The sequence below is a fragment of the Sturnira hondurensis genome, unplaced genomic scaffold, assembly GCF_014824575.4.
Source record: "Sturnira hondurensis isolate 20B ecotype Veracruz unplaced genomic scaffold, ASM1482457v3 Scaffold0001020, whole genome shotgun sequence".
NCBI classification, from domain to species: Eukaryota; Metazoa; Chordata; class Mammalia; order Chiroptera; family Phyllostomidae; genus Sturnira; species Sturnira hondurensis.
In genome coordinates, this window is record NW_028073651.1 from 2,341,555 (window position 1) to 2,359,488 (window position 17,934).

At 58.2% G+C, this 17,934-nt stretch overlaps 1 protein-coding gene across 2 annotated transcripts; it reads left to right on the forward strand.

Moving 5' to 3' along the window:
* Window positions 1-244: 244 nt before the first annotated feature.
* EHD2 (EH domain containing 2) lies at window positions 245-17,713 on the forward strand. Of its 2 annotated transcripts, XM_037059612.1 has the most exons (7): window positions 245-346; window positions 2,284-2,748; window positions 3,722-3,819; window positions 8,206-8,612; window positions 11,484-11,489; window positions 13,092-13,256; window positions 15,982-17,713. In XM_037059612.1, exons 2-7 carry the CDS (start codon window positions 2,345-2,347, stop codon window positions 16,531-16,533), a joined length of 1,632 nt encoding a protein of 543 aa, XP_036915507.1. In that variant the 5' UTR covers window positions 245-346; window positions 2,284-2,344; the 3' UTR covers window positions 16,534-17,713. The 2 variants fall into 2 exon arrangements, with proteins under 2 accessions (XP_036915507.1, XP_036915496.1); XM_037059601.1 differs by lacking the exon at window positions 11,484-11,489 and having other exon boundaries at window positions 8,206-8,618.
* The last annotated feature ends 221 nt before the right edge of the window (window positions 17,714-17,934 follow it).

A 17,934-nucleotide genomic window follows, 5' to 3' on the forward strand; every position in this document is an offset into this window, starting at 1 on the left:
CGGAGGAGTCTTCTGAACTCACTGAAGTCTTTCATTACCATTATCCGTGCTGCGGTTACTGTTCTTTTCATTCCCTTGTTAAGGTAGAATCTCATCCTCTTCGCGAAGGCGCCCTCCCGCTGCCCACCAGGGGGCGCCAGAGGCCGGGCGCCCGGTTTGGGGGGGGGCGCCTCGTCCCGCCCCCCCTACTCCGCCCCACCCTGCCCTCCTCCTGGCTGCAGGCCCCACCCGGCTCAGACGGCTCCGGACTGGACCACGAGCACAGGCCGCTCCGCGGGCGCCTCTGATCCCCGCGGGACCCCTGCCCAGCCCGCCCGCCCTGTCCAGCCGCCGGCGCGCCCCATCGGTGAGTGGCCCCCCGACCGCGGCGGTCGCGACCCAGCCCCCGCCCACAGAGCCCTGGAGCCAGCCCTGGCACCCAGTTAGTGCCCTGCTGGCCCAAGACCCTCAGTCCTCACTCCGCCCAGTTTAACTGGCCTCCCCCAGTCCCCAGTCCCTCCTGAACCTGGCTCTTCCCCTCCCTCAGCCGCTTCCAGACTGTAACAGTGTCCCCCCTCTCTGCGTCCTTCCCAGTCTTGCCCAGGCCCCTCCACTCCCCCGACCAGCCTCCTGCAGTCGCTCTCAACTTCGCCTCCTCCCCAGTCCACTCAGCTAGGGGAGATCCCCTCCTCGGGGTCTCTCTGCACCGCCCTCCCACCCAGGAGTTCCTGTCCCACCTCACCAGCCCCATCTCGGGCCAGACGCCCCAAGCGTCCTTCCAGCACGACCCCCAGACCCCTCCCCCCTCAGGACGCTACCCAGGCCCCTCTCCTCTGCCGACATCCCAGCTCCCAGCTCCTGCCTCTGCTTTCCCTCTTCTTCCCAGACTCACCCGCCCTCCGCTTTTTTGAAAATCATTATGACTTTATGGGGTTTTAACGTACTTCACTTGCAGGTATTTCTGATGCTCAAATTGTCTGACCTTTGGCCAGTGAGGCCCCTTCAGGCAGGGTCCTGTGTCCCCCCACTCTTCCCTCCCTCTGGTCTGGGCTCATTTCTTTCTGTGTGGCAGCCCCAGAGTCAGCCACTTTTTTAAGGAGTCCCAGTTTCTTCTACTGGAAAAATGGTGTTTAGAGATAGGAGCAAAAGCCGGTCCTGTGAACAGACCAGTAGGATTACAGGCATCGACTTAGACCAATGAGGAAAAAAACAAACAAACAAACAAAAGCAAAGACACAAATGACTGGCAGCAGGAATGAAAGGGGGGACATCACTACAGATCCTACAGAAAGTGAAAGGCTGGGAAGGGCATGAGAACACAGCCTGGGCGCTGGGGGTGCTCATCGCTGCTGGGCTGGTCATTCTTTCTCTCTGTAACTCCTTACACCTATGAGAGGAGTGCAGGCTGGGGGGCCAGGCTGCCTGGAGTCCCAGGTGGAGCACTTGCTAGCCTGTTGGGCCAGGTATTGCTGTGCTTCTGTTTCCTGGTCAGAAAAGTGAGGATAATAACAGCCCTACCGTACAAGGCTGTTGTGAAGATTAAATAGAGCGGTGCCTGGCATTCAGTGATCATGCATGTTATTCTTGTAAGTGCCCCAGGGCCCTGGTGACCTGGGCGCACCTGGGTGCACCTGGGCGGTTTCTCAGGTTTATTTCCCACCCCTCTTCCTGGTGCCCTTGTGCCCAGCCACCCCATCCGTACATTTCACAGCTCCAGGCCTTTCCACACACCATCCTCTCTGCCTAAATAAATGCCCTTGTCACACCCGCCTCTGCAGGGATCAGCTCAAAAGTCAGCCCAGCCAGAGTTTGCCGACCCTGCGGCCAGTTTATCGTGGCCCCTCCTGGTGCCCGAGAGTCCACTGCCTGGCGTTTCCCAGGCATCACTGGCTGCTGGGTGCCCAGATTCCCACCCCTACACTGGGGGCTCTGAGTGGGTGGGAGCTGCTCTCTGGCCTGTTTCTGGGTCCACAGCTCCTGGAGTGTCACAAGGAGTGATTTCAGGGACAGTGAGTGAAATGATGGAAGGGGAGAGGGGAGGGAGAAAAGAATGAAGGGGTGAAGGGACGGATGGCTTCTCAGCAGCTTGCGCCTCCTTCCCTTTGCCCCTTGGTCTTCCACCACCAATCCTCCTTCTTCAGTTGTTCTCGCGTAATCTCTCTTCCTCCTTCGGGGTCGCCTCCTGCCATCCATCATCAGTGGTGTCCGCTGCTCCTCCTCTTCCTGGTCCACCTTGCAGCTCCCTTCCTTCTCCTCCTCCTCCACCAGGCAGCCCCCCATGCACACTCTCTGCCTCTCCCACAGGTAGCTCTGCCTCTGCGCATCCCCGGCAGCCGGCGAGCCCAGCGGGTAGCGCGCAGCCGCCATGTTCAGCTGGATGAAGCGTAGCGGGGCGCGGGGCCAGCAGCCTGAGGCCATCCGCACCGTGACCTCGTCCCTCAAGGAGCTGTACCGCACCAAGCTGCTGCCCTTGGAGGAGCATTACCGCTTCGGAGACTTCCACTCGCCTGCCCTGGAGGACGCCGACTTCGACGGCAAGCCCATGGTGCTGGTGGCCGGCCAGTACAGCACGGGCAAGACCAGCTTCATCCAGTACCTGCTGGAACAGGAGGTGCCGGGCTCCCGTGTGGGGCCCGAGCCCACCACCGACTGCTTCGTGGCCGTCATGCACGGCGAAACCGAGGGCATCGTGCCAGGCAACGCCCTCGTCGTGGACCCCGAGAAGCCCTTCCGAAAACTCAACCCCTTCGGCAACACCTTCCTCAACAGGTAGGCGTGCAGCCGAGGGCAGGGGGCCTCTTCCTGTCCCTCGTCCCCACCTCTGCCCCTTCCCTGCCTGGGCTTCTCTGTTTCTTGGCCCCAAGTCCCCTCTCCCCACCTGCTCTTCTGCCTTCCCTAGGGCAGCTGCTCGGCCAGGACAGCCGGCCTGCTGGGGTCGCACCCCGGCCTAGCTGGGCTGCTTTGGGCAAATGACTTGACCTCTCTGTGCCTCCCCGTCCTCATCTGGGAAATGGGGGGAACCGCAGTCCCCATTCCGCAGGGTCGTTCTGAGGACTAAGGAAATTACAACGCACCAAAGTGCTGAGCACATCCCCTGGCACAAAGGAAGCCTTTAGTAAACCTCAACTCTCATTTTTAAGAAGATATTTTATTTATTTATTTTGAGAGAGAGGGGAAGGGAGGGAGAAAGAGAGGGAGATTTCACATCGATGTGATTAGGGAAACACTGATTGGTTGCCTCTCCAATGCACCCTGATGGGGGGGGCGCAGACAAAACCTGCAACCCAAGCATGTGGCCTGACCAGGAATCGAACCAGCAACCCTCTGCTTTGCGGGACGACGTCCAACCAACTGAACCCCACCAGTAAGGGCACAGCTCAAACTTTAAAAAATATATATTTATTTATTTTTAGAGAGAGGGGAAGGGAAGGAGAAAATGGGAGAGAAACATCAATGTGTGGTTGCCTCTCATGTGTCCCCTCCTGGGGACCTGGCCTGCAACCCAGGCATGTGCCCTGACTGGGAATCGAACCAGCGACCCCATGCTTCACAGGCCCCTGCTCAATCCACGGAGCTACACCAGCCAGGGCTCCAACTTTTTAATAGTTATTTCTCTCTGTGCTGGTTTTCCTTTTCTCTTTAAGTCTTTTCTTCCCTGAACCTGAATGGCTCTCTCTCTGATGCGTCCTGTCCCCCTGTCTCTCCCTGCACCTACTGACCCCTGCCCTTCCTTCTACCCCAGGTTCATGTGCGCCCACCTCCCCAATCAGGTCCTGGAGAGCATCAGTATCATCGACACCCCGGGCATCCTGTCGGGGGCCAAACAGAGAGTGAGCCGCGGTGAGTGAGGCTGGGCGCCCGGGTGCGAGGGAGGAGGGCCCGGGTCTCCGCCAGGACTTGCCCCGGTGTCAGCTGGCCTGGAGCTGGCTGCGAAAGGAAGGGAACTAACTGGTGGAAGGGAGGCTGTGATTCCTGGTGCTGGCGCCCGTTGCCGGTGGGGGAAGCGGGTGGGTGAACAAGTGTGAACAGGCTGCAGCTGCAGGTCCGGGCGGGCGGGCGGGAGGACGAGAGGGAGAAGTGGAAAAGAGAGACAAGGAGAGAGAGACACACACCGTCAGGGAGACGAGAGGCCCAGAGGGCAGCGCCCAGTGGGGAGGCCCCGGGCGCTGGGCGCCCCTGGCTGGGTCTGGGCCACAGATGGGGCTGAGAAGGGGCAGGGAGGGGGACTCTGGGCGGGGGCCAAGGCCGAGGCTGGAATTTATAAACAGCTGTGCAGGGGGAGCGCGGGGGGGGGGGGGGGAGGCGAATTCCAGCGGGGCCTGCAGGGCCCGGCCCCCACCGCTGCCCAGCGCCGCTCAGCATCTGAGCCCCGCACCCCTAGCCTAGTGTGTGTCTCTCCTCCCCGCGCTCCGGAGGCCCGGAACTGGGGTAAAGGAGGCTGCAGTGCGGGCCAGAGGGGGCGGGAGGGTGGGCCGCGGGGCAGGGCGAGGGCGCAGAGGGTTACTGTGTCCCTGGCTGCGGCCCAGCGACACGCGTCCCCCGGGAGAAAGGCAGGGGCAGCTGCAGAAGCGATTGGGTGGGCGCCTTGCCAGCCCCGCGGGGGAGGCGGGAGGGGGGGTGGGGATTCCTGGGAGAGTGGAACGGAGTGGGGTCTCCAGCCAATGCAGGGGTGCTGGGTGGGGAGCCCAAAGGCAGTGGGGCGGGGGCGGAGTAGAGAACGGGGTCTCCTGCTCCGTGGCTGTGAGGGTAGAGGAAGAGGAGGAAAGCCTGCCTGCCTGTCTGTCTGTCTGTCTGGGAGTAGCNTAAACAGCTGTGCAGGGGGAGCGGGGGGAGGCGAATTCCAGCGGGGCCTGCAGGGCCCGGCCCCCACCGCTGCCCAGCACCGCTCAGCATCTGCGCCCCGCACCCCTAGCCTAGTGTGTGTCTCTCCTCCCCGCGCTCCGGAGGCCCGGAACTGGGGTAAAGGAGGCTGCAGTGCGGGCCAGAGGGGGCGGGAGGGTGGGCCGCGGGGCAGGGCGAGGGCGCGGAGGGTTACTGTGTCCCTGGCTGCGGCCCAGCCGCACGCGTCCCCCGGGAGAAAGGCAGGGGCAGCTGCAGAAGCGATTGGGTGGGCGCCTTGCCAGCCCCGAGGGGGAGGCGGGAGGGGGGGTGGGGATTCCTGGGAGAGTGGAACGGAGTGGGGTCTCCAGCCAATGCAGGGGTGCTGGGTGGGGAGCCCAAAGGCAGTGGGGCGGGGGCGGAGTAGAGAACGGGGTCTCCTGCTCCGTGGCTGTGAGGGTAGAGGAAGAGGAGGAAAGCCTGCCTGCCTGTCTGTCTGTCTGTCTGGGAGTAGCGCCTGTGTCTGGCTGACGGTGACTTCGTGTGCCTCTGAAGAACTGCGGGGCGCTCAAGGGACTGTGTGTCACTATGCGTGTGATGGTATCTCTGTACCGTTGTGTGCGTGCGTGTGCAAGCGAGTGTGTGCACAGGCTGGTGTGCATGCTACTCCTTTGTGTGAGTCTCACCGTGTCTTTGCGATTGCTTGACCCCCAGTACCCGCGTAGGCCCTAGACTGTGCAAGAGTGTGTCTGGGGGTCTGCAGCTTGCTGCGTGTGAACACGCGTGTGCTGGGTGTGTGCACACCCGCGTGAGCATTGGTGGGGTGTGTGGCTGCTGCTGTGTGTCCTATCTGTGAGCATGCCTGTGTGCGACCGTAGCACTAGGGAGGCCCCTGGTGCGGCCCAACCTGGGCTCTGCTATTTGTAAATAATGGTGGGACCTTGGGCGAGATACTTAACGTCTCCGTGCCTCAGTTTCCTCATCTGTGAAATGGGACTAATAATGGTATCAGCCCCACAGGTTGCACCGAGGGTTAACATTAAGTGTCAGAATGTGCAGAGCACTGAAAACGGTCTGTGGCACACAGTAGGTGCTGTGGAAGGGCCATGACTTTTCCCAGTGTGAGTGTGCATGCGCCTGGCTCCTCTTTGCCACGTCCCCTGTTCCCACTCTGACTCAGTCTTCCTCCCTCCTCCTTCCCTCCTATGTGAGGCATACTTTCCAAATCCGGGCTGGTGTGTGTGTTTGTGCAGACGCTGGGGAGGGAGGGGCCCCGGCGGCCGTCCCTCTGGCGACCCGCCCCTTCCTCCCCCCAAACAATGTCCCCCACCCATCCCATCCAGTCCCCAGCAGCCACCAGGAGTGAGATTCCTACTTGGCAGGGTGGGCTCAGCAGCAGCTCCCCAGCTGAGCGGGGTGGCCCGTGGGGGCCCCCACTCTGTGGCCTCCTGCCAGTGTGTCTTGAGGAAATCCCTTAATGTCTCTGTGCCTCAGTGTCCTCATCTGGAAAATGGGCATTATAGAGATGTCTGTCTTCCTGGGGTTGTTTTGTGAGGAATCAGGAAAAACGTGAAGTGATGTCAGGTGAGTCAGCTCTGGCTCATCCTCCTTCCTGCCCCCTCTGCTCTGAGGTCCCACCTCCCTCCTCCCAAAGCCCTCCCTGATCCTCCAGGCTGGGTCAGGCATCCACTCTGGGCTCCCGCAGCTCCCTGGGCTTCCCCATCCGGCCTGGCCACTCTGGGGACAGGTCTGTGTCCCCGGTGGACTGTGAGCCCAGTAGGGACAGGACCGGGCTGACTGAGCAAGCTGTGCCCCAGCACAGAGCAGGCAGCTCTGGGGACAGTTCCTGATGCCCCCTCCCACCCTCGCATACGCACACACACGCACACACACAGTGTAACACGCACCGTGACTAAACACCACGGAGCACTTGCCATGCGTTCGGTACTGGGCTTTGTTCCTTTAACAGTTTTATTGGGCTCCAACTTACAAGCCTGACTCACCCGTTTTAAGTGTAGCAGTTCAGTGTCAAGTACTGTTTTAAGCTCTTTATATACATTATTAGCTCATTCATATTCTTTTATTTTTAAAGATTTGATTTGTTTTTTTTAATTAAGATTTTATTTCTTTACGTTTAGAGAGAGGGGGAGGGAGAAAGAGAGGGAGAGAAACATCAGTTGTTTCTTGGTTGTTTCAACCAAGTTGGTTGCTATTCATGCACCGCCCCCCCCCCCACCAGGGATCTGGCCCATAACCCAGGCATGTGCCCTGACTGGGAATTGAACCAGCGACCCCTTGGTTTGCAGGCCGGTGCTCAATCCACTGAGCCACACCAGCCAGGGCTCATTGTTATTCTTTTAATCTTCACAACAGCCCTATGAGATCTGTTTTAGTATGAGCTCCACTTTACAGAGGAGGAGAGGCTCAGACAGGTTTCCTACTTGCTTAAGGCCACACAGCTGATGGGGGCAAAGCTGGGGTTCAAACCAGGTCTTCTGCTCCTGATCAAAGCTGGGGAGTGGCCATTGTGAATAAGTGAGTGAGTGGGGAAATGAGTGGTGAAAGGAAGGAAAGAATGAACCCATTGTTGGGATGGGTACTCCTCAAAGGCAAGGTCCTCGTCTGTGTGTCCTGTGTGGTATCAGGACCTGGCACACACCAAGACTCTCAGTAAATAGTGTTAAATTAATTAAAAAATATTTAGCCATGGCTGGTGCGGTTCAGTGGATTCAGTGCTGGCCTTCGAACCAAAGGGTCGTGGGTTTGATTCCCAGTCAAGGCTCATGCCTGGGTTGCAGGCCAGGTCCCCAGTAGGGGGTGCTCAAGAAGCAACCACACATTAATGTTTCTCCCCCTTTCTTTCTTCCTTCCTCCCTTCTCTCTAAAACTAAACAAATAAAATCTTTTTTAAAAATACAAAAAACATTTAACATCTGCTATAGCAAGAGCATAGCCAGGTGGCCAACATGAACTCTAGTTGCTGAATGGTGGGGAGATCGGCAGGTCTGGGGGGCGCCAGGGTGATGGAGGTACTTGCGGGGGGGGGGGCTGGGGAGGGATTCCACAGAAACACAGTCGTTAGGAAACATTTCATGTGTTAGCAACTTGTACATCGGGGCCAATGCACACCACTAATATCTGCTGAATGCATGCGTGCATGCATGAATGAATGGGGGTGATCGCCCCCTGTAGCTAGATGGCTTGAGGGACTGGGGCCAGAGTGAGGGGGAATTCTGGGGACCTGCAGGGCCAGAGCAGTGGGACACTCTGGGGACCTGGGTTATATCACAAAGACAAGGATTTTGGTAGTTCACAGCCTGGACATCTGGTCAGCCCGACATCGACCCAAAGGAGCCGGTGCCTCCGCGCGGCTGGAGGGTGGGGCCTGATCTCCGTCCCCTCCCGCAGGCTACGACTTCCCCGCGGTGCTGCGCTGGTTCGCCGAGCGCGTGGACCTCATCATCCTGCTGTTCGACGCGCACAAGCTGGAGATCTCCGACGAGTTCTCCGAGGCCATCGGCGCCCTGCGCGGCCACGAGGATAAGATCCGCGTGGTGCTCAACAAAGCCGACATGGTGGAGACGCAGCAGCTGATGCGCGTCTACGGGGCGCTCATGTGGGCGCTGGGCAAGGTGGTGGGCACGCCCGAGGTGCTGCGCGTCTACATCGGCTCCTTCTGGTCCCAGCCGCTCCTGGTGCCCGACAACCGGCGCCTCTTCGAGCTGGAGGAGCAGGACCTCTTCCGAGACATCCAGGGCCTGCCGCGCCACGCCGCCCTGCGCAAGCTCAACGACCTGGTGAAGAGGGCCCGGCTGGTGCGGGTGAGCCGTCCTGGGCGCGCCCGCCGGTGGCGGGAGTGAGCGCATCCCTAGCCTTTCCTCCGACCCTCCTCTACTTGGCTGCTAGTCACGGGGGTACCACCCAACTCTCTGATGGGTTCATTGTCTAATCTAAGAGGCTGGGCCATTCTGGTGCACTGAGGACCCAGGGAAGCCCAACTGCCCGGAGAGACTTGTTCCTCTCCCATTGCCTTCAGGTCTCTGCCCCTTTCCATGTCTCCCTGTCTCATCTCTCTTCTATTATTCCTTCCTGTGTCACCTACAACCAAATCGTACCATGTCCCACCCAGGACTCCTGTGTTGCTCAGCAAAAGCCAGGCCCTCCCTGTGGTCCACAGCCGCCCCCTTCCACCCTCCATCCCCACCCCCAACCCTCTCTGTCCTCATCTTCCACCCTCTTCCTATCGTTCACTGTACTTCACATTGGCCTCCTCAGTCCTACCTCAGGGCCTTTGCACTTGCTGGTTCCTCTCCCTGGAGACCTCCCCCTCCCCACCCCTCTCCCACCTGGCTGTCCCCCTGGCTCATTTGTCACCTCCATCTTGTCTTTACTCAAGTGTCACCTCTCAGGAAGTCTTCCCTGCCTGGCCTCCCTTTATATGAAAATAACTCTGCCCTCCCCCTACAAACCCCGCTTTATTATTTTTATTTATATGTTTATTTAGAGAGAGGGAAGGGAAGGAGAAAGGAAGGGAGAGAAACATCACATGCAAGAGATACATTGACCTGTTGTCTCTTGCACATCCCCAACCCAGGCACGTGCCCTGACTGGGAATCGAACCAGCAACTTTTTGGCTTGCAGGCCTGTGCCTAATCCACTGAGCCACACTAGCCAGGACCACCATTTGCAGGTTTCTTCATAGTAGTCATTACTAACTGGTCCTATGTTATGTTCATTCATTGGGGTTCAGTGTTACCAGATGCCTGTCCTCCACTTGCATTTCAGCTCTACAGAAGCAGGGCTCTTTCTTCCTTTGAATTTGTTCCCTGCTGTATCCCAAGCCCCCGGAACAGAGTTGGTGCTCAGTAAATGTTTACTGAACAAATGACATTGAACAAGCACTCACAGTGAACTAAGTCTCTTCTGGGCCTGGCCCTGGGCCACAGACAACGAAGGCCAGCATGGTCAGGGCTGGGACTGGGGAAGCCCAGGGGCAATCAGAGAGGGCTGCTTGGAGGAAAGGGCACCTGAGCTGCAGACTGGAGCATGAGGAGGACAAGGAGGAGAAGGGATTCTAGACAGTGGGAGCAGCAAGCACACGGACTGCAGCTGAGAACAGGGCAAGTTCAAGGAAGAGGGAGAATGTCAGGTGGATCCAGTGCAGGCCATACCAGTAACTGAGTCTGAAGCTGGGGAGGTGGGTGGGAGTCGAGCACCTAGGGCTGTGGCCAGGGACGTGCGCTTTGTCCCAAGAGCACTGGGGAGCCATGGCAGGGTTCAGAGCAAGGGGGGGGGACAGCGTCAGACTCCAGCTGCCTTCTGGCAAGGGTGGTGAGACCAGGGCACAGACCAGGGGGAGGCTGGGCTCCGAGGAACAAGGTGGAGCCTGGATGGGGACAGGGCCTCTGGGAGGTGGCAGAGAGCACTGTTTCCAGAGCCATTTTGGAGGCCAGATGGAACATTCATGGGGGAGCCTGCCAGGATGGAGGTGGGGCAGGAAGCTGGGCGAGCAGGGAGGCCCAGAAGGTTGTGGGGGGGGGGGTGGGGAGTGGAGAAGCTGGAGGTGTTGGTTTGAGGAGCCCTGAGAGGGGTGAGTCAGAGCCCCTGCCCCCACCCCAGGAATCCTCCCTGGGAGGGAGCGGCCGGTGTGGACCGGAGCCTTCAGAATCCACCTTTCTTGCCTTCTCCTCTTCTGTCTGCCTGTCCCTGTACAAACCCTTATTTCCACCTCGTTCTCCGTTTCTTTCTCTCTTCCCCTAACTTTTTTTCTTCCTCCCTCCTTCCTTCATTCTTTCTCCCTTTCTCTCCCCCCTCTGTCTCGCCTGGTCTCTCTCAATCTCTCATTCATTCTCTGCCTCTCTTTTCCTCTGTCCTCTCCTCCTGCTCTGCCTTATTCTCTTCCTCTCTCTCCTCTCCCTCATCCTGTCTGTCTGTCTATCATCTGTGTATCCACCTAGCTATCCCTCTGTCTGTCTTTCCTCCCGTGGTTCGCTCTCCCCCCCAGCCCCCGCCCAAAGGCTCCAGGCCACTTCACGGAGGCAGACAGCGCAGGAGCTGGAGCCCAGGGTCCCGGGCCGAGGGGCAGGGTCGGATGGGACACCTGGTGCCCCCGTCGGACAGGAGGTGGCTCCGGAAACCCGGACAAACCCCGGAGTCCGAGCCTGGGACCCGAGCCCAGGCCCACCCCTCCCTCCCACCTTATCTCTTCCTGGCACCTTCCCCTGTTTCCTCTCTGGAAAAGCCATCAGCTCCCTCCCGCCTCCCCTCTTCTGGGTCCCCCCAGTAGCCGCCCTTAGGCTCCACCCCCTCACCCGATTGGCCTGCTCTCACAGGCCACACCCACCATCCCAGCCACACCCCTACCCTGATTGGCCCTTCAGACACCTACAAACAGTTGTCCTTCCTGCAGATCCATCCATAGCTCCCCAGTGCTGCTCCAGGTGCAGGGTGCACTGTGACCAAGCCGCTGTCACATGTCACCTGCTCAGCCCCCTCCCCCCCGCGTACGATTCTGCCTGTTTTGGTCCCACCATCAAACATGCTCTTCCCCAGGGGTACAAGGCCTTTCTGGACTCCTGGTAGCCACCTCCCTTCACGAGGTCAAGTGTGGATGAGCCCTCTGGCCCTGCCCTTTCGCTGAAGCCAGAGATGCCAGGAGGGAATTTTGCTGGGCTGGGATAGCTGAGGCCAAGGTCTCGGGAGGGTCCACCTCTCCAGAAGCCAAATGCCCTTAACCTTCATGCTGAGCCTCTCTGAGCGGCCCAGGGACATTCACTGAACAGTCAGGGAGTGCCTGCTACGTGCCCCTGGCTGTTCCAGACCCTGGAGGTACAGCAGGGAGCCAGTTGTAATGGGGAAGTGGACATTAAATAAGCTATAGAACGATATTGTGCGTGACAAGGATTATGAAGACAAATGAAGCAGAGGATAGAGAGACTGGTGAGAAGTTATTTTAGGGACGTCAGGGAGGGTCTCCGGGGGAGGTATCGGAGCTGAGAAGAAGGGGAAGGGGGAGCTGAGTGGCGACGTGGGGGAGACCAAACTAGGCAGAGGGGGCAGCAAATGCAAACGGCCCCGAGGAGAGAACACATTTGAACCAGGAGCCAGGGCTGCTGGAGGAGATGGGCGGTGGAGGTGGTTGTGTGTGTGGGGGGGAGATTCAGAACCAGCCAGGGTCACCCAAATTTTTAGCATTCTGGACGTATGATTCATTTCACAAGTGCTTTAAATTGAACACGTCAGGTCATTCAGGCCGGGTCAGACAGGCTCCTTCCCACCCCTGACCCCCGGCTCTCTGGTCCTCTTCCCCAGAGGCAGCTCTGCAAGGGGTTTCTCATGCTTTTCCCGAGGGCTAATGTTTTTATGCAACCGTTCACCTTGAATTATTTAGCTTTCTACTTCACATGGGACATAGTACGCTCGTTACTCTGCCCTCCTTGTTTGCTTTTTGATAACGTACGTATGAGACTAGCTCACAGGTTCCCTGGTGCATTAGTTTATTCCACAAATATTTCTTGAGTGTTTTCCGGGCACATTGTGCTGGGGCTGAGGGCAGAGGGAACAATGAAGGTCCCAGCCCTCCTGGAACTCCCATTCTGATGGAAAGAGACAGAATACATACACCGACAGATCAATAAAACAATGATGAATGGCGATAAGTGTGGTGAACAGAACAGCCGTGAAGCTAGAAAACAATTGGACGGTGGCCGCTGGGGCGCCTGCTTGCCATTGGATGGCCTGTGTGAGGAGGCGGCCTCTGCCCAGGAGGCTGAGGGAGCCAGCGGCAGGTGCAAAGGCCCGGAGGTGGGAAAGGAGTTGGCATCTGGTAAACCCAGGAGGGCAGGGGAGGAAGCTGGAGCAGTGACTAGTGGGAGATACTGCTGGATGAGGCGGCAGGAGCCAAATCATGTACAGCACTGCTTCCCAAACTTTTCAGTCTGAGGGCCTCCTTACAGTCTTAAAATTACTGTGACCCCACAGAATTTGCCTGACTATATCTGTCTGTGTTGGCCGTACTAGAATTTACAACTAAGCAAACTTTTTTAAAAAAATATTTATTTATTTTTAGAGAGAGGGGGAGAGAGGGAGAGAAACATCAATGTGTGGTTGCATCTTGTGCGCCCCCTACTGGGGACCTGGCCTGCAACCCAGGCATGTACCCTGACTGGGAATCACACTGGTGACCCTTTGGTTCCCAGGCTGGCGCTCAATCCACTGAGCGACACCAGGCAGGGCGGAAACCTGTGTTTTAATGAGCCGTGAGGCAGGCTCAGGTGAGCTCTCTTTCCCCGCAGGTTCATACCTACATCATCAGCTACCTGAAGAAGGAGATGCCCTCCGTGTTCGGCAAGGAAAACAAGAAGAAGCAGCTGATCCTCAAGCTGCCCGTCATCTTCGCTAAGATTCAGCTGGAGCATCACATCTCCCCCGGCGACTTTCCCGACTGCCAGAAGATGCAGGTGGGGGGGGGCCTCCCGGGACGGGGAGGAAGGGTGCGGGTAAGGTGGGCTCCCGTGGGCTCTGCGTTGGGCCTGGAAAACGAGAGGGATGGGCGGCAGGTTCTGGAAAGCACCTTCTGCAAATAGTTCCGTGGGATCCATTTGAGATTTGTGAGTTAGGATAAAGGAGGGAAGGAACCCCCTCTCCAATAACTGTGGCTTAATTAAGATAGAAGTGTATTTCTCTCTTTTATAAGGGTTCTGGAAGATGATTTAGGGCTGGTTTGGTGCTTCCCAGGGTCAGGGACCCAACTTTTCTTAGTTCCCTTCTATGCCTGGCCTCCTGGCCCAAGAACCCCTCATGGTACAAAATGGCTGTGGAAACTCCAGCCCTTGTGTCTGCATTCCAGCCAGCAAGAAGGCAGTGGAGAAGGGAAGCTGATGGGATGGTCTATCTCTTTATACAACAGTGCTGTCCACTAGGACTTTCTAGGATGATGAAGGTGTTTTATGCTGTGCTGGCCAATATGGTAACCACTAGCCACATTAGAACTGACAGTTTAGGTTTTATTTAATTCCAACTCATGTCAGTTGAAATAACCACATATGGCTCCTGGATTGAACAGGGCAGTTCTACTCCAGTTGCACTTGTAACTTGTGCTGACATTTGGTTGGCCAGTACTTTGTCAGGTGGCCACAGCCAACTGCAAGGGAAGCTGGGAAGTGTAGTCTTTTCCTTAGGTGGCCTGGAACCCACATAATGTTCGGGGATTTCCCTACTGAGGAGGGACAGATGGATTTGGGGGACGAGTGGGAGGCTCCTTGTGTGGACAGGCCTAGGACTGACCAGCACTGGGGAAAGTGTTGGGCCTGGGTGCCGCGGTATGGGGTAAGTGAAGAGTGACCGGAGGTGGGCAGGGCAGGAGGGACCAAATCAGCATGGACATAGAAGTCCAGGCTCAGGCATGGAGGCGGGGCCTCGTCCCTGCCCAGGCTGAGCCTGTCCTGAGGGCCGATCTGCAAAGCCTGTGACCTTCGGGCCTGAGGGGTCTCCAAGCCCAGACAGAGGAATTACCTTGGCGGAATTGTTGCCTTGGCCGCTTAGTAGCACCACGAACTTGCATTAAGTCACTTCGTTTTCTGAGCCTCGGTTTCTTCAACTGGAAAATGGGCATCCTGCCAGTTTCTACCCATTGCTGCAAGTACTGAGTCGGCTAATGCTTGCCAACCCCTCAGAACTGTGCCTGGCACAGAGTTCGCACTGGATGAAGACTCTTCGCCCTTAGCACCACAGACACTTGGGGCCAGAGAATTTGTCCTTGTGTGATGGGTAGGGGTATTCCTGGCCTGTTTAGAGGCAATAAAAAGTGTCTCTAGACCTTGCCAACTGTCCCCTGGGAGGGAAGGGGCACCATCACCCACGGTTGAGAACCACTGGGCTAGATAACTAGCAGCCGTTACACTGGCATTTTTAAAAATTATTTATTTATTTATCTTTAGAGAGGAAGGGAAGGAGAGAGGGAGAGAAATATCAATGTGTGGTTGCCTCTTATGCGTCCCCTGCTGGGTACTGGCCTGCAACCCAGGCATGTGCCCTGACTGGGAATCGAACCGCGATTGTGTGGTTCGCAGGCCCGCACTCAATCCACTGAGCTACACCAGCCAGGGCTACACTGGCATTTTTATCCAGACAAATCATTGAGGCTTTCCCTCCCTGCAAGTGAGGGGAGTAAGTGGCAGAGCTCGGCGGAACCCCTGCAGCCTAGCCTTGGAGTCCTGTCCCCACTCTGTCTCACTGTTCACACCCCCATCTCTTTTCCTTTTGTAAATATTTTGTTTATTTTTAGAGAGGGGAAGGGAGGGAGAAAGAGGGAGAGAAACATCCAAGTGCAAAAGATATATCCATCAGTTGCCTCTCCCACGCCCCTCACTGGGGGCCCTGGCCCGCAACCCAGGCATGTGCCCTGACTGGGAATCGAACCAGCGACCTTCCGGTTCACAGGGGGGCGCTTACTCCACTGAGCCACACCAGCCAGGGCTCACACCCACATGTCTTTATGGTCACAGTCAGTGGGTCTCTCTGCCTTGGCTTTGGAAATTAATGTGGTGCCATAACACGGGTCAGCCTTTGTTGTCACTCTCCCGGGGGCGGGGGTAGGTGACAGAGAGGAGAGCTGCAGACTGAGAAGCCCTGTGACCACAAACCCCGCCCCTCAGCTGCTCTAGAGAAACAAGATGGCTTACCGGGGTGGGGGGTGGGGTCCAGGATCCCCTAACAGCCTGTCCACCCCAAAGCTAACCTCCCCATCTGGCAGCCAGCGCCCCAGCCCCTGCTGTGTTGTGGGGTAACAGAGCTCACGGAGTAACAGGGATTGAATTTTCTTAACTTGCAGCGCCTTGGGGACGCTGGCCTGGCCGGGCCGATTCTCCAGGGCTCTGGTAAAGCTGGAGCTGATGTCGAAACGTTGAAATCCTCCTCGACCAAGCTGGCAAACAGCTGCTGGTCTGAGTCATCGGAGGTCCCCGAGCTCTCTGCTGCCCAGTGATTCTGGGGCGCACCCGGCATGGGGAGGGGGGCGGTGGGACCCTGTCGCCCAAGTCCCTGCTGAGTGGTGGGTGACAAGCAGATATTCAAACACGACTTTCCTCTTGAGAAAGAGCTGCCGCCACCCAGTGCCACCAGGGGGCTGGGGGCCTTGGGGGTGGTGCCCCCTGACTTCTTGGTGCCCTCTTCCCCACCCCACAGGAGCTGCTGATGGCTCACGACTTCACCAAGTTCCACTCGCTGAAGCCGAAGCTGCTGGAAGTTCTGGACGAGATGCTGACGCATGACATCGCCAAGTTGATGCCCCTGCTGCGGCAGGAGGAGCTGGAGAGCACGGAGGTGGGCGTGCAGGGTGGCGCTTTTGACGGCACCCACATGGGCCCCTTCGTGGAGCGTGGGCCCGACGAGGCCCTGGAGGACGGCGAGGAGGGCTCGGATGACGAGACTGAGTGGGTGGTGACCAAGGACAAGTCCAAATACGACGAGATCTTCTACAACCTGGCACCAGCCGACGGCAAGCTGAGCGGCACCAAGGCCAAGACCTGGATGGTGGGCACCAAGCTCCCCAACTCGGTGCTGGGGCGCATCTGGAAGCTCAGCGACGTCGACCGGGACGGCATGCTGGACGACGAGGAGTTCGCCCTGGCCAGCCATCTCATCGAGGCCAAGCTCGAGGGCCACGGGCTGCCCACCAACCTGCCCCGCCGCCTCGTGCCGCCCTCCAAGCGGCGCCACAAGGGCTCCGCGGAGTGAGCCAGCGCTGCCCGCCGGCCGTCGCGCCCACTCGCCCTGCTGTGGCTCCCCAGCTTCGGTCAGCTGCGCGCACATCCCTGGCCCACGTGCACCCTGCCTGCCCTCCTTCCCCGCTGGATGGCCGGGGGTCTCTCCACCCCCACTGCCAGACAGAGGGGATCAGGGGAGGGGCAAGACTTCTCTGCTCACCCTTCACACCTCTGCCCGCCCATCCATTTAGGCACATCACACTGACACTAACACACACACACACATCCATCCATTCACCAATCATTCAAGTATTTATTGAGCACCTACTACATTCAGTGCTGGGGGCTCGTTCTAGGCACTGGGCATTCCAGAGGAGAACAGAGCAGGCACAGCTCCTCATGGAGCTGAGGTTCTTGGGAGAGAGCAGCTACCTGTCACTCACACACACACACACACACACACACACCCAGCCCTGACCAGTCACTCCCACCCTGTATTCCAGGTAGGACCCCTCACCGCTCCTGGTGAATGAGCAGCCACTTGGTTGAAATGACTAACAGGCCCCCTACTCTACTTCCTCTTGCCCACCCAGGCAAGGGCCCCTCCCACCCCATCATATGCTCAGGCCTTGGGGCCACTGGGGGCCCTGCGTGGGGAGACACAACCTCCCACTTCCTCAGATGGACCCCTCTTTGCCCCTCCCTCCAGCTCTGGTCACAGCCTGCTTTAACGAGGATCTTTAGGGGGTGGAAAAGCCCCTCCGATTTTTGCTCCTACCAGACTTCCCCCACTCGGGGGTATTTCTGTCCTCCACCCTCCTGCCTGGGGTTGAAAGCCCGGCCTGGCCCCTACCTCCCCCACAGCTGGTGGTCATAATTTGAGACTGCCGGGGCCCAGCCTCGCAGCCCATCAGTCCATATGGAGGTATAAAAGACCCCAGAGCTTTATTTTAGTCCCCTTTCAGGGGTGTCGTGGGGGTACAGGCTCTTGGTGCTACAGCCCCCTCCTCTTTCCTACAGGGAACTTGTACCCCCTTTCCTGCCATCACCCCACATTAGTGCTTGATCTTGGTGGGAACCCCATGGAAAAGACGGGGAAGAGGAAAATAGGGCGCTGGATGGGATTCCCACGCTCACCCCCCCACCCCCCGGGTTGGGAGGGGCCTGTGAACGTAACCCCACAGAGCGAATAAAGCCAAGGCTTTTCTCCACGTGGGAGTCAGGCTGTCTTGGGTCGGCCTGTGTGTGTGTGTGTGTGGGGGGGGGATCGCTCTGCTCCCGACCCCCAGGGAAGGAGAGCCCGGGGTAGGGCTTGAGGGTGGGGGCTCCTCTCCAAGCTTTCAGGGGCTGGGGTGGAGGCCATGACTCAGTGCCTATTGACTCAGCCTGGGCTGGGGGCCAGAACGACATATTTTCCGAAGAAAAGTTGCAC

Excerpts from the sequence above, each read along its gene's own strand:
- EHD2 (XM_037059601.1), top strand. The coding sequence starts at position 2,345 with ATGTTCAGCTGGATGAAGCGTAGCGGGGCGCGGGGCCAGCAGCCTGAG. Across the intron at positions 2,749-3,721 it reads GGCAACACCTTCCTCAACAG|GTTCATGTGCGCCCACCTCC; the intron begins GTAGGCGTGCAG and ends CTTCTACCCCAG. Across the intron at positions 8,619-13,091 it reads AGAGGGCCCGGCTGGTGCGG|GTTCATACCTACATCATCAG; the intron begins GTGAGCCGTCCT and ends CTTTCCCCGCAG.